Below are 15,678 nucleotides of genomic sequence, written 5' to 3'. Positions count from 1 at the left end.
TAGTGGCCTTGGCTGAGCGGGGGGCTGTCGGAGGTGCTGAGGCAGTGGGCCCTGGGGCAGAAGTGTGAGGGCAGGGGGCTGTGAAGCAGGAGAGGTGAGAGGGGTGGGCCCCGAGGGTCCCTGAGATGCGAGGGGGGTGGGCTCCGGGGATCTCTGAGGCGGGAGAGGGGTGAGGAGGGTGGTCCCCGGAGGAGCTCAGGGTGCTGGCAGCCCCCCAGATTGGCCTGGAGCGTGGGCCCAGGGGGCATGGAGGCAAGGGGGCTGGAGGTGTCTGGTTTCCCCCTCTTCCTGTTGGAGGAGGAAACCAGTATGGTGAGGTACTGTTTGGGGAGGTGGTGCAGGGGCAGGAGCTGTGCTGGGAGCCGCCGTCCTGTCACAGGCGAAGGACGAGGGCTGCCCAGAGCTCGTTGTTAGGTACTTTTGTTAGGCTTTTGCTGAGGTATGAAATGGCTGGGGGAGTGCGCAGCAAAAGGTGGAGGGCAGGCACAAGCCTCTCAGCAAAACTGGATGCCTTGAGCCTTTCCTCCTGGCCTGTGATCCTTTCTGGCCTCAACTCAGGATTTTGTATATTTGAGTGGCAATACAGGGAGATCAAGGGAAGCTCAGGGTACCTTGTACTCTTTAGAGGTGGGCCCAGGCTATTCCATATTTTAAGTCTGCTTGCTTGAATTGTTATTGCTAAAAGCTATCTCTTTCCTTTGCTGGGAACGCCTTCTCTTGCCCAAACCTCCACTGTGTGCACCTTCTTCTAATATTTTGCCATATAGCAGAGAAACCACAGAACTGGAAGGCAGTTCAGCAGAGTGCCCTGCCTGAAATCACAGGGCTGTTTATTGTTATTCCAAAGTTATGTCTGCCTTTTAGAGAGTCTAAAATAAAAAAGTGATGTTTCCGCCTTACCTTGTGGTTCAGTCAGTCCACGTGAACTTTTCCTAAACACACTAAAGTGAAAAGAAGTAGCTCCTGTCTGAATGACTACTGTAGGAAATCTTGAGAGAGCTAGATCTTTTGTCAGCATCTTCTGTGACAAAAGTGTATGTGGCTTCATGAAGTATTAGGCAAGTTCATGGGCTTCAGCTGGGCGTATTCAAGTCACTAGCCTGTGTGTGATCCCCAGGGACTGGAAAGGATGTGTGTGTGTTTTTGCCGAAGAGTCTGTCTCTGCTCAGCACAGTAAGAAACCAGGTTTTGCCCTTGGCCTTCAGGTGACATCCTGAGCTATGTGGTCTGTTGGTCTTTTCCAGCCTTGCCATCCCTGTAGCTCTAGGAGCTGCCATCTTTGTCACTGGTGCCCTGCTCTTTCCTCAGAGGCAGCTTTATTCCTGGCTGCAACTGCCGGGCTTAGACTCTGTTCCTGGCACTCCTCTGACGGGCCTGGTTTGGCTCGCTAGCGATTGGATGTGAGAAGAGTGAATGCTTAAGCCTCAAAGTGAAATGTTGAAACAACTAAAATATGCCTCTTCACGTAATCTTCCCTTAGAAGGTGTTTTTTGGAGCAGGAGCAGCATGAGGTTGCTGCGCTTCCGAAGTTCTAAAACTCTTGCTGCAGTTTAGACTGTGGCTTTGTAGGGTTTTTCAGGACCTTCAATGAATTCTGCATTTTGGTTTTGGTGATTTTATTGCTGGGTTTTCTTCCTCTTGCCAGTCAGTAGGCAGGCAGGTCATCTCAGCAGTGAGGTTGGGGTGTGGATGTCTTCATGCATGAAAGGCCCCCAAATAGTTTATTCTGCATCCAGGTTTTAACAGAAACTCTGTGTCACGTAGGTTCAGAGACAACTCAGCTTTGTTTATGCTGCTGATGATTGTGTCTTACCACTTTTCAATCATAAACTTTTATAATAGTTTGGGAACTAGATATGGAATTGACTGTGTTGAAGAAAAGGGACTGGCTGCTTTCCATCCTGGAATATGGAAGAAGTTACCATGTCATGCTGAATGTTCGATAACAGGGATTTTTATTGAATCTGTTAAGTCAGGGCTAGTAACAAAATACAGAGAACAAGCTGAGCTTACAACAACATGCACTGAGCAAGGGCTGAATTAACTGACCCATTAAAAACTGTGTTTTTTCATGTGGTTTCCTCCACGGTAGGTCGTGTAAGACTAGCCTTTTTCATAAACCAACTCTCTCTAGAGAGAAAAGTTTCGTTGTCTAATCCCTTCCGTACAGGATTTATTATGGAGTCATATGGAAAATTACTGTGTCAAAGGGCTGGAGGTTTATGCAAATATTGCAAGATGGGGAACAAACTGGGGAAAGGGAGGGTGTTTGTAGCGCAGTGAAAGGCAGGAGTCGTGAGACACACATCACTTCTCATCCCTGACCTTGGCATAAAAAGTAAGAGTATGCATGTGTCATATTTGTGATGAAACCAGTCTGGGAGACGTGAGCAATAACCTAAAGGAGGAGGAGGGTGATAAATGTATTACACAAGATGATCTCTAAAACTTTGTACTTAAGTTTGCCTAACGGTAGGCTCAGGCACAAGCATGTGCCTCCATGAAGTTACAGGCAGGATTTCTGTTGGGAACTGGGGTTCATCAGTTTGGAAAGAAAAACTAGGGGATAACTGGGTTACTGTTGGGGCATGACTGGGAGAGAGGTGTGATCTGAGCTTTAGGAGATGCTTCTAGCGCAGTTGGGAAGCGTTGTTGCCATTACACACAGTGTTTTGCGGTGCTTTGCACAATGAAGAGGTGGAACAAAGAAATGTGTTTTTAGAAAAGTAAAAGGCATCACCAAGGAGGCACTTCAGGTAGGCCTAAGAGATGATCAAGGGAGACACACTAGGTAATTGTGCACGGCTTAATAATTTTAAGCACTGGGAACATATAAAGAGAATAAGCTCCAGGGTGGAGGAGGAGGAATTATTGAATCTGAAGGATGATTTGGGCTTTCACGCATCTGAGTAGCTTTGCATCAGGTGCAGTGAGGATAAGAAACCTGGCTGGGCTGCAGGTAGAGCCTGATGAGCATAGGGAAGAATTTATGTGATGCCATTACCTGTTGTTTCAAGGTGTGTGAGGATCCAGGAGGTTGGTTCCAGTTCTGTGGTTTCTCTGCTATATGGCAAAATATTAGAATTAAATTTTTTTTCCCCTGTTCATCTGTCTGGCCTGCAGCATACAGCAGTTTATAAATTGCTTTCTCTGTCAAGACCTCCATGTGACCATGTAAGAGAAACAAGCTAAAATGTCTGAAGTCAGATGCTGCCAACACTGAAGTCTTTGGGCTTCCAGATGACTGCTTTATAATTGAAGTACTGCATCTGATACAGGTGAATCCTACCTAAACCCTTGTCGTGGCAGAGAAGGATGAAACTAATCCTGAAACTGATGGGTTATGTCATGGCTCAGTGTAAATCTTGCTTTACCCAAAGAGAATTGAGTTCAAAGCAGTGATTTTATTTTTTGAAGTTGTGATAAAGCTGTAAATAATTGAGACGAGTCAGTTCAGCCATGAAACTTCAGTTCTTCTACATGATTGGGATTTGTTTGAGACTTGTCCTGAGTGCTGCTATGTCTTGGGAACAAGGAAATCCCTGGTATGCCAAGCATAGTTCCTTGCAGCTTGCTGATGGGACTTGCAGCCTTCTTTCTCTGTTGTTCTCCTGTGCTTCCTTCTTCATTTGGTGCCTCCTTTCTCCTGCTTTGGCTTCACAGTATTACCTTTTTTCACTGGTAGGTTGCAGCCATCCCTTGCTGCTGCTTCCCATGTTCCTTGTCTCTGCCTGGCTTGCATAGCCTTTTGATCACACCAGATCAGTGATGCTTTTTACTGGCTCCATGATCTTCAATTTGGCTTAACCAAAATTAGGTGGAACGTGCTGCATACTCCAGCAGAGCACTTCGGAGAATCAAACCAAGTCCTCAACAGACCTTGGCATTTTTATCCTGTCTTCCCTCATTAGGAAAGCTTTTTGTTACCTCCCTTCCATCAGACCTCAGCCTAAAGACCCAACTGTTTCACCAGAGAAAAGACATTTGTGGTACCAGGCTGACTAGCTGCGTCCTGTGCAGTGAGGTTTCTGTATCCACAGCCTCCTCTGGCTAGTCTCAAGTGTGCTGGTACAACCCCGAGCTCGTTGTGGATGCTCTGGAGATGATGCCTGTTATTTGCCACCTTCTCTGTTAAGGCTGTGGGTGCTCTTTAGCTGAGGACAGTGGGTTTTGTCCATGTGTTATAAGCAGGCTGCTGTTAGCCTGCGTTTCTCTAATGGTACTTTGTTAAGGATGCTGAGTTTTTGCTTTCTTAGCCAAATTAGTCCTAATGAGTCAGAAATGAGGTAGGGTCTCCCAGCTTGAGCACTACCAGTTTCTCTCTGCTGCCTTAGACCTCTGCCTGTCTCTGCCAACCCAGCTTTAAAACTGGGCTGAGACTACTGGCAGCTGGTTGATTCATCTTCAAATTCTGAGATGCTGGTGATTTAGCCTGGAGAAGAGAAGAGAAGGCTGTGGGGAGACCTTATAGCATCTTCCAGTCCCTGAAGGGTCTGACAAGAATGCTCAGGGGGGGACACTTTTTACAAGGGCATGTAAGGACAGAACAAGGGTTAACGGGTTTAAATTGGAAGAAGGCAGATTTGAATTGGATGTGAGGAAGAAGTTCTTCCTGGAGAGGGTGGTGAAGCACTGGGACAGGTTGCCCAGAGAAGCTGTGGATGCCCCATCCCTGGAAGTGTTCAAGGCCAGGCTGGATGAGGCTTTGAGCAACCTGGTCTAGTGGAAGGTGTCCCTGCTCATGGCAGGGAGGTTGGAACTAGGTCATCTTTAAGGTCCCTTCCAACCCAAACTATTCCATGATTAGGATTCTATGACTTGTGTTAGTAACTTACCTTTAACAGGCAGAAACAAGACCTTAGTATGGAAAACTCCCCTACTGTAGTAGCCAAAGACCCTAAATTAATATGTTTTATTGCTGCAGCTGTGAAAGAGCAGATGTCTCTTGTCCAAAAGCTTGTGCTGGGATCTGTTCCTCACGCTGAAAACTTTCTCTTTTCCCCACAGGTTCAGTACTGTGGCTTGCTGTTCCGCCATGAGGGCTGGCCCCTGTGCATTCACGAGAAGATCGTAGTCCAGCTGGCTTCCATTGACTGGCGAATCTTGAAGCCTGGTGACTTCTACCTGCAGGTGGTCCCCTATCTGAAGAAGTCTCCACGAATTGTATTGAAATGTTTGGCAAAAGACAAGCATAATGTAGAGGAAGTCGTGATTCCAGAAGTTTCCTATACCTCTATTTTTAATCTGGAATGGTTGAGTACGTTCAATGGAGAGCGGATGGGTATAGCACTGGAAAATTGTTTACTAACCACTGATGATAAAATATTTCGTGTTCCCTGGGATAAAGTGGTTAATCCTGAATTTATAAATAAACCAAAAATAATTGAAAACAATATCATCTCTCCAGAAATAACAGAGGAACATTCAGTTTTGTGCCTCCCCATGGACCATGCAGTGTGTTCGCCAGACCTAGGGTCTCAGTATCTACAGGAACAAAATCCAAACAGGGACAACCTGGTCGTTAGCAGCACAGCTCCTCAGTTCAGTGAGGCTCTTGTCAATGGTGTCTGTACAAGTCCTGTCCCTCAAGACAACTTGAAAAGTGACCTTGAAGGGGAGTACGTCGAGCTGACAGAAGTTTCTCTGCCCAGGTTTGGGCCACCAGTGGGCTCTTTAACCCAGTCACTAGCTTTAAGTTATCTAACTCAGCCCAGAACACGAGTGAATGCATCTAAAGGCAAGCACAAGTTCATTGTCGTGCAGGACAGCACCTACTCCAAGAACTTAGTTCAGTCAGCACTTATGCAGAAGGAGCACTGTCAGATGGACGCTCTGAGGACTTCTACAGAAGCTCTCAGAAATGTAATTCCATTGGAAAGCAACAAAATCATGGCACATGGAGAACTGTGTCCAGAAAGCCAGCTGATATCAGGCCCTGGAAACATGGGGAATAGCCTTCCTGTGTCTGAGTCTCCTGCCTGCAGTGCAGAAGACTCATCTACAGAGCAGGAGACCTGCAGTGAACACTCAGTCGATTGGCAATATGCACTGGGCAGCTACAGTGACACGTGTGCTGGAGATGGTGTCAACTGCAAAGCACAAACGCCTCGTGCTCCTGGAAATGTGGAAGAAGAAAGTGATGGTCCGAATGGAAATCCTGGTGTTGATACGTTGGAGCAGAGCCCAGAAATCATTCTAGATGCTACTGCTGCTAAAGAGGAGGTGATAGTGAGAGTATGTGGAGAACCACTAACCGAGGGTCAAAGTGAGGTGACGGAGATGGGTACCTCTCCGGTGTCTGTCCTGGGGCCCTCGGGACCAAAGTGCGTGCTGCAGGAAGGTTCTGATGCTTCTTGCCAGAGTGTCAGTGAGAGCGCTGCACCCGGCCAGGTCACCACACAGCTTATCACGCATGAGAATTCAGATGTAGGTATGGAGCGAAGCTCTCCTTCAGGGAACACAGCAGATGTAGGAGCAATCGGTGGTTGCTGCAGTGATCAGGAATCAAGTCTCAGTTCTCCATTACATCCTCCGGAACAGAACCAAGGAGAAGTAGATGAATTTGAGCTGGGAAGAAGGGACAGCCCAGAGGAAGTCAGAGAGATTGAACAAATACTGACTGTAAATGAGAATCAGACTAGTTGTAGTCACTGTTCTGTCCAAGCTCCTACAGATGCATTCTTGTCAGATGGGGAAGAGCAAGAGGTCTCTGCCTGTCAGCATAAACAAGCTGAAGAAGCCATACTACTCCAAACTGCCCTGTCAGCAGAGGATGATCAGGCGGCAGAACAATTAAATAACAGTGACTCTTTGATGGGCCCTGATGCCCAGGCAGAAGGCTCAGGTCAATTCAGAACCCACAGGTCTGGAGAGAGGTGTGAGGAACCACAAAGACAGGCAGAAAACCAGGGCTGTAACAGTGAAGAGAAGTTTGTGCTGAACCCAGAACGTGTTGCAGTACAGGACTCACAGGGTGGAGAGGAGAGCTGGGGAAGCTCTTCTTGTGGGGAAAAGTCAAAGACTGTAGCCTTAAAAACACTGGAAGCTATTGAAGAGGAACTGGAGGTTGGACCACTGTCCTCAGGACTGGCAGTGGAGCATACAGAGCCCACCACTCCGCACTCCCACCAAGAGGCATCTTCTGGGGCATCATCTCCTAAAGGTATAGGAATTGGTTGTTTGTGTGTTTGTGTTTGATAACGTGGATCCAAAGCAAAGTCCTTGAGGTACTGCTGACAGGTACTTCTGCGGGAGGCTTTGGGGTAATAGCACAAGCAAAAGGGAAGTGATTAAGTTGTTGGTTTTGTGGCTTGGAATTAGCTTTCTCTTCACAGGTGGGTTTATTATAGGTATTTTCTTTAATAGTTCTTTGCAATTTTACATCACTACAGAACAGAGTTCTGGTGCAAGAGACTGAATTTCAGTGAATCTGATTGCTGGATACCTCCACCTATTACATTAATCGTGTGCACATTACGGATGCACACAACAGGAATGCATGAGAAGGGAATCTTTAACTGTACAAGTCTGTCGCAGTTGAAAATTGGCTTTAGGAAGATAGTTGTGGCAAGAGGAAGCAGCAGTGGATGCCACAGAAAAATACTAGCTGTGTAACATGACCTGAAGGTCAACAAACGTGTGTGCTGGTAACCGATTTAAGAAGCAAACTGTGGAGTTGAGGGATTTCCCCCCATCTTCCCTCCCATCCCCTACGGCATGCTTTCTTCAGCTTGATTATGGTTCAAGTAGGAGCTGTTGAACTTGAGTGGGAGAGCACGGAAAAATTAAGCATCTAACTTCAACTCAGCGTTATGTTAAAGCAGCTATTGCCACACCTCTTGGTGCCTGGGTTCCTGTGCTGGAGCTGTGCTCCTTCAGAAGGAGCTGAACAGGCAGTCCGAGTCTCTGCCTTCTGCAGCAGACTGTGGGCAGGCAGTGTGTAACCGCGTGGACATGGTGTAGGCTTTGCCTGCCTCTGCTGAGTCTGGAAGGCTGTAGCTAGATATGCAGATCCCATGGCGGAGCATGTGTGTGGCGGGGGCGGGTGAAACACGCCATTCCAGTTCAACAGCTCTCATTCCCGGAGACCCCTGGCTAGGAAAATTATCCGGCTTGCAATATTGGTGAGGACTCTTGAAAGGTTTGGAGGTACAGACCCACATCGCTAGAGCATGTCTGACCCTGAGGAGGAACAGATAGAGAGCTGGTCATCTGGGGACGGGCTGGCAGCGTAATGCTTGCACGGGTCCTAAATTGTGTGGCTGAGAGCCTACCTCACCACTGCAGCACGGCTCCGTTTGGCTGCCAGCACAGCTACTTCAGGTCTCCAAAAATCACATTTTACCTGTTGCCTTAGTGTGACCTGCTAATGGGGCTGGTGTCCATGAGTTAAAATGCAATTTCATTAACACACGCACCAAAATATTTTAATTCTATAATTAGGCAAGCTCACGGTTGCCAGACATTTCTGATGCTTTTGGAGTGACAAGTGTTTCTCTTCTGCGAGTTGGAGGGGTCAGGTCACAGGTGGTGAGACAGTGGTAAAGGTTGCCCAGAGAAGCTGTGGATGCCCCATCCCTGGAAGTGTCCAAGGCCAGGCTGGATGAGGCTTGGAGCAACCTGGTCTAGTGGAAGGTGTCCCTGCCCATGGCAGGGGGGTTGGAACTGGATGGTCTTTAAGGTCCCTTCCAACCCAAACCATTCCCCGAGTCTATGAAGTGTGCGTCTCTGAGCATTTACCACTGTGAGCAGAAAAAAAAGAAGAGGTCATCCTTCGCCCACCTGTAGCTCTTTTAGGGGTGTGTATGCCAGTAAATGACCATGTCGGGGGTATCCCTTCCCCTGAGCAAGCTGAACCTGGCTTCGCTTTGTATTTGTACAGGGCTGGACCTCAGGAAACAGGCTGTGTTGTGTGTGGATGTAAGCTTTCCTCAAGACTTGAGTGGCTGTTTGTTCAATGTTCCCATCTCTTCTGTCTAAAATTAGCCAGGTCCGGCTTGTGTATGAGATAAGAAGTGTGGTGTTCTTGCTGCTTCACAGGACAAGTCTTGGCTGCTGCTGTGGATTTCAGCAACTCCAGACCTCTCTGGGGTATGGAGTGTGTTTTTAATGAAAGACAATTTTAAATGTTTCTGGGGATTTGGCTGAAGTAAGTGATATTTGTGGCCCACTTTTGCTGGTGTTAAACTTTGGCATTGCAGTTAAAAAAAAAAAGTCCTGTTATCTCAGAGTTTGTAAAGCAAAAGACACAATCTAAATCACCAGGTTCCCCCTGCCCCCAACCAACAAAACTCTTTAAGGCACAGGCTAGCTCAAATAGCTGTTAATGCTGGGAGTATTTCTTCAACACTAGACCTGAAACTGTAATAAGCTTAATCCATTCAATTACGTTTGATTGCTTTGAGATCCCAACGAGCCATCCTCTTATCTGGCCCCATTAAACCCTCAGAGATAGAATAATAAGATAATTCAGAGATAAAATTACAGGGTGAAGCAAATGTCCTACAAACGGACTTTTCCAGCCAGTCAGTCTGCAAGTGAGTTTCTGTGTCTTGGTGTCTTTTTGCTATGGTCCACGGCTGGAAACTGTGGGTCTCTCTCCTAGACTATAAATAACAGTAAAACTTAGTCTTTGCTGGGTCAACTCAGCTCTGCAGCTCCCACCTTGGCAGTAGTGGACAGACACACGATTTGCACCATGTGAGGTGGAGGAGCTTGCTTGTTCCAGCAGACCTTGTAGATGATACGCTTTCAGAACTGCGGCATCTGAGTTTACTGTGTCTGCAGACTTTTCCCTCTCCCCAGTTCTCTTCCTTTCCTCCCGCTCCCAGTGAGTTTATTTTCTGCACAGATATGATCTAACTTAGAAAGATTTTGAGTCACATGTGAGCTGTTTCATGTTGGTGGCTTAGAATTGACACTGGTTCCATTCACAGATAATGTGACTGCTGTTTTTCCTTAATGACTGACATTAAGTGAAAGTGTATTTTGAAACTCTGCAGCTCTGGAAAGAATTCCTGTATTTTGGGGTGTAGAAAATATCTTGCTATTCAAGAGGTGGGCTGAAAAGCCACACTGGGGCATATTCAGCAGCACCTGTTAGGGCGTTCCGCTCCCTGTTACTACGTGATGTTAGCAGAGATGTTACTGGTGCTGGGGCAGTTTGCAGAAAAAATGCTAATGTCTCTTTGAAATCCACACAAGCAAATCCTCCTCTACCACTTCCTTAACCTCGGGGAAAGGTGGAACCTGCAACCACGGCAAATTCAGATGTCTCAGTCCTCAATTTGCTTTTTGATGTAATCCTCCGCATTCTACGGTTTCCGCTTGAGTGAGTGCCTCTACCCCGGATTGCAAATAACTAACAGGGTGCTTGGGCCTGCTTGGAGAGAGGTGGGGTCTGCGGGGCTGAGCTGAGCCTGAGAAGCTGAGGGAAGAGATGTGTTTGGGCAAGATGTGTGTAGTCTGGAGGCTGCACAACTCCAGTGAGGCTTTCCTGGAAAAGCCCCAGGACCAGGACTATGGTGGGGTGAGCAAAATGCTTCTCTCTTCTAGTTTTCAGGAGCTGCACCCTCATTCCTCAGAGATATCCAAGGCAGGGCTGCCATGTACCCTGATGTCTTTCTCTTGCCCTAGTGTGGTACCTTCAATATAGCTATGTTCCCTTTCTTGTCTTCGTTTAATGCAGACTCCTTTACTACAGGCTATGTGGTTCTCCTTGTTGCCAGGCCTTAGAGCGCCTTGAGAAGTTGTTCTCCTAGAAAGTCTGTCACCCTTTAATGGGGAACTCTTAGGGTATGATTTTTATGGCTTGGTGATCTTCAACATACCCCATCTGTGGGAGATCTGTGTCTCTCTAAAATGCCTCTTCAGGAAGACCGAGCAGTTGTTCACAGTGAGTGACTTCTTGCATGTCTGGAAGAGGAGGCTGAGGTAGTATTAGGAACACGACTGAGCTCTGACGCGTCCCAGAACTGTGCAGAGCCCTGAAGCCACCACAGCAGCTTATGTGGTCAAACGCAGCAGATGCCGAGCTGGGTCCTGGGGATGCTCCCTCAAGAGGGGTGTTACTGAAGAGTAATGAGCAGCTACTCCGTCATGGTCTCAATGGTGCCGGGCTTTGGAGCCCCTCCCAGTTTCCCCCCACTGTCGGATAATTTTGCGCAGTGAGCCATGCCGCTCAGGGCACTTCTCTCACCCACTTTAGCAATTTTGAAAGCAGTTTGGGCTGAGCCTCAACCTGTAAATCTCCTTCACTGCTAAAACTTGTACTGAAAGCCACTTCAAGGACTGCTTTGTTCCTGATCCTGCTCTTTAATGAAGTATTGGAATCTGTTAGTAAATAAACTGAGTCAAGTGTCAGCATTGTTGATGCAGCAGGAAGGTAGGATGGTTGAAGTCAATTTTAAATAGCAATTAAAACGTCTGACTTCAGAGCAAGCAAATAAATACTCCATTCTCTTCCTAAAGAGAGATTGATACTTTTGTTTTGTTGGTAGATATTGAAGTATTGGGATTTGCAGTGCAGTGTAGTCTTTTCTTTAGTGTATCTTCCTGCCAAACAGTGGGAGAGCTTAGCTGTGTACTTAAGATGCTAAAGATGTGTTGTTGGAGATGTATTGTTGGCTTCTAACTCTTACAATGTTGGGAAATGGGGAATAATACTTCTTACACCATAGGTATATATATATTTTTTTCTTCTCTCCAGCTGCTTTTACATGAAAATTGAAATTTGATAAAAGTAGCATTAGTTTCTGTGCAGTAGCCAAGACATTTAGTTTTAGAAATAACTGATGACTTGAATGTTAGAGCTGAGGTATCAGACAAAGGATGCATTTTCTCCAGGTATCAAACAGAGCTGATTGGTGTAATCATCCTGTTCTTCAGGATTTTAAAATAGGTTTCTGACTTTCCCATTAACTGTTCATTCAAGTCTGGATGAGCAGAACAAGGTCTCTTTGGCTAATTTCCAGCTGATTTGTCAGCCTCTCGTTGACTTCATATTTTCAGGAACTAATCTGAAAGTGGTGTTGGGGGAGTGATTCTGCTCCGATGGAGCAGCTCTCCCTGTCAGAGACTGGTTTAGCACTTCAGCGTGCTCAAGCTGCTGGAGCTTAGCCAGGGGCTTGCACCCCGCCAGACTTTCAGGCTGTGAGCAGGCACGTACTGCTTGATACGTTCCCTTCGAAAAGGACTTTGACCACAGCCATCCTGATCTGAATTGAGTTTTTGTAACTTGCAAACTTCACAATAAACTGGTTTATTTTCTTAGAATTACAGTAGGATTAAAGTTACAACCAGTCTTGGAACATGCATGCTCCTGGCACAAGGACTGGATGAGCTGCGGAGTGCTGGGGCTGGGGGCATGTCCCTCCCTAATCTGGTACTTACCTGGGACCTTTTGGGTGGAGCTCTGGTCAAGCTTGACTGCTGCTTCTCCTACAGGGATGGTGTCAGAAGGGGCAGAGCCGAGAAGAGAAGCAACTGGCACAGATGTGTTGAAACCAGCGAGTAAAGGCAGTGCCCTGGAGGAAACCTCAGCAGCTATTACTCCCCCGACATCCCCAGCTTCTGGGACTGCCTGTGGTGGTCGATCTGCACGTACCATAGTCAAGGATGTGAACCCAGAGGTGCTCAGGAGTGGAGTTGCCTGCCTGCCTGGTGAGTAGCCGAGACGGAACGTGTCTGTGAAGCGTGCTTTGTAGGAGGGCAAGGGAGACGAGCCTCTGATGCAGCGCTGCAGACTGGTGCCAGTTCCATTTCTTTCACCCCAAAGCTCTACAGAAGAACTTGAATCCTCTAAAGTTGCTGGATGGGAAGGACAGGAAGTAGAACTTCCTTCTCACGAAAGTCATGTGAACTTGCTCCCAGGAGTCTCAAAATATTAACCAAGCGCCTGTGAGTCAGAAATGCCCAGTCTGTGGGCTCATACCAGTAGTTCACAAAGTGAAGAGCAAGGGTGCAGCTAATGATGGGCTGGTGGGCCTGACATCAGACCTGGTCAAAACAATAGGAACTTGATTCCCTTGGTAGATAATTAAAGGATAGGAGTGTAGAAGATGCTGCTTGACAGTGCTCTTGTAAAACCAGTTTATTCTTGGTAATTAGAAGCTTGGTTGATGAAACGTAGCTGCCTAGATATAATAGATTTTTAGAAAACACTTGATTTCATGACACATAGTGTTGAATATCCTAATGAAGTGAGGATGAGCGCCGTGTGGGATGAACGATAGCGTAGCTAAATAGCAGATGACCAAAGTAGTTATCAAGGGAGGACTTCCTGGAATTGTTCTGTCGAGATCAGTTGTAGGTCAAACGTTATTCAGCATTTGCATCTGATATGGCAGCAAGTATCAAATTGCTGCAGATAATACTTCTGCAGGGGACAAATACTGGCAGAGTGGTAGACAGAGCTGAGGCTGCTGGGCAGAGGAGCCAGGTTTGCTTGGTGCGCAGGCCCACACAAGAACCCTTTGTATTTGACACTTTCAAGACGAAGTAACGAGGAGGAAGTGAGATCTACCTCTCCAGTGTGAAACAGCCCTTTGGCAGCCTCTGTGTAAGCAGTCCCTCTGGGCTGGCTTCCTTCTACAGCCAGAGAGGGGGTTGTCTGGTGTGGGGCAAGAAGATGGTTACATTCGATCAGCTCAGGAGCCACGTATGAGTTGAAAATTGTCTAGAGAGCAGAGGAGAGGTAGACGGAACTGCAGTGTGGAGAGATCGGGAAGGAGAGCAGAAATACAGTATAGTGATTTCCCACTCAGTGCTGGGGCTGCGTGACCAATTTTGACCTCAGATGTGTAAAGGAGAGGTGATGACTCTCCTTTTAGCCAGATGAAATAAGTGATTTTACCTCTGTGATGCATCCCAAATGGGCTGTTCTGATGCCTTTGTTTGGAAAGGAAATGGTGAATATTGGAGGTGGTGCAGAAAAGGGTGACAGCCCATACTGTAATGGAATTGGATGTCTTATGGCAAGAGGCTGGAAGATAGTTTGTCATGAGATGGTTGAGAATGAGGTGAAAACACCTTTTTGCAGGGAAGGAAGAAAGGGACTTAAGGCTTTTCCAGTCTTCTGGAAGAATGTGAAATGAGAAACCAGGTTCTCATTATGGCTATGAGTTATGGTACCTTCAAACATGGAACTCTGCATTGGGACATAAACTGTTAAGAACGAATTCCAAAGGAGGATTTCTAATCTGCTGATCAGGTTGGATGCTTTAGGGTGTGTATAACAGCCAAAGCATTACAGGGCTTGAGAGGGGTCTTTAAGAGAAGCTCATAGGTCATGCTCTTGTAGAGGCCCAACTATGTGATCTAATGCTCTAGTTGTTTCCTTTGTCACAGATTCCTATCATAGTGGTAAATGAGGTAAACGCATTTGAATATGGGATGAAGGGATGTGCCCTTGAAATGCATTGGAGAAGCAAGGCTTGGGTTTGATGCCACCAAGGGAGGAATCGCATTTTCTGGAGCAGCAGTGTCGGATTTGATTGACATCTCTCCTGTTTCTCTTTTGGATTTCAGTGGGCAATCCTCACACCTGAGGGAATGCATCACCACTCAGTTAAATGCTTTATGTTGGACGTTGGTAATGATCTAATTAGAAAGAATAACTTCTATAATCAATAAGAGCTAATTAATAAACTAGTAGCTGATGGAGTTAGGAAGAAATTTTCCATTCAGGAGAGTTTCAGTTTTGCACTCTGCTCTTAAATCACGGTGTTGGGCACATAGCCCTGGTGGCTGCGGTTGCTTTTTTTGACCTAGTCAGGCAATTCCCAAGCTCCTATACCAAGTTCAAGGTTTCTTCAAGTTATGGTGGTGCCCAGCCTCCCTGATGGACAAAAGATGTTGCTTCAGAGTAAGAAAGTTTTTACTGAGCCTGGTTATTGAACCATTTTTCCAGTAATTGACTGTTCAGCTTTTTTAAAAACTTCTAATGATCCCCTTAGCTTATGAAACAAGGTATATTAATAAGTTTTTTCTAACTTATCTCCAGCTCTTTGATTATACAGTGTTGAGAATACAGTATTTCAGGAGTAATAAAACTCTTCCTGAATCACGAAGACAAAGTATTTTTGTACCTGCTGTTAGGAGGAGAAAGCTGTGTCACAGTTCTGGTCCCTGGGAGGGAGAAAGCCCTGCTGCTAAATGTTGCCCATCTGTGTCTGTGGCCCTTACTCAAGTCATGTCCTGGTGACAGATTGAGATCACTCCAGGGCAGTTTTCTGTGCTCGGGGCTGTCCATCTGTATCTGTGTTGCCGGTCAACTCACATGCCTGTCCCTGGGTTGGGGAGAGAGGTGGTCCAAGATGGTATCTCCTGCAGCAGAATGAAGTTCAGAACAGAAAAAAATACTTTCTCTAAGCCTCTGGTTTTGGCCTGCGCTTGGGATTTTTTCCCCTTCTCTCTCATACACTTTGTATGATGGGAAGTGACTCCTGTTCTTGTGAATTGCTTTTCACACAATAGAGCATGCCTGTCCCTGGGTTGGGGAGAGAGGTGGTCCAAGATGGTATCTCCTGCAGCAGAATGAAGTTCAGAACAGAAAAAAATACTTTCTCTAAGCCTCTGGTTTTGGCCTGCGCTTGGGATTTTTTCCCCTTCTCTCTCATACACTTTGTATGATGGGAAGTGACTCCTGTTCTTGTGAATTGCTTTTCACACAATAGAGGG

At 46.6% G+C, this 15,678-nt stretch overlaps 2 protein-coding genes across 2 annotated transcripts in view; both read left to right on the top strand.

The window, feature by feature from the left end:
- Positions 1-6,796, top strand: part of LOC104509929 — a gene marked incomplete at its 5' end in the record, with an annotated part of 8,519 nt that extends 1,723 nt beyond the window's left edge. Inside the window, 2 exons of the mRNA XM_010152032.1 lie at positions 5,008-6,426; positions 6,689-6,796. Of these exons, the coding sequence (XP_010150334.1) occupies positions 5,008-6,426; positions 6,689-6,796 (1,527 nt within the window). The remainder of the gene's footprint in view (positions 1-5,007; positions 6,427-6,688) is intronic.
- A 279-nt stretch (positions 6,797-7,075) lies between these two features.
- The window catches only part of LOC104509919 (puratrophin-1-like), a gene marked incomplete at its 3' end in the record, with an annotated part of 10,976 nt that continues 2,373 nt past the window's right edge, over positions 7,076-15,678 (top strand). The window contains exons 1-2 of the mRNA XM_010152021.1: positions 7,076-7,162; positions 12,445-12,660. Of these exons, the coding sequence (XP_010150323.1) occupies positions 12,447-12,660 (214 nt within the window). The remainder of the gene's footprint in view (positions 7,163-12,444; positions 12,661-15,678) is intronic.

Source organism: Eurypyga helias, unplaced genomic scaffold (genome assembly GCF_000690775.1).
Source record: "Eurypyga helias isolate BGI_N326 unplaced genomic scaffold, ASM69077v1 scaffold8100, whole genome shotgun sequence".
In the NCBI taxonomy this organism is placed as follows: domain Eukaryota; kingdom Metazoa; phylum Chordata; class Aves; order Eurypygiformes; family Eurypygidae; genus Eurypyga; species Eurypyga helias.
The sequence above is the reverse complement of the archived record's forward strand: the minus strand, read 5'-3'. Positions and strand labels throughout refer to the sequence as shown.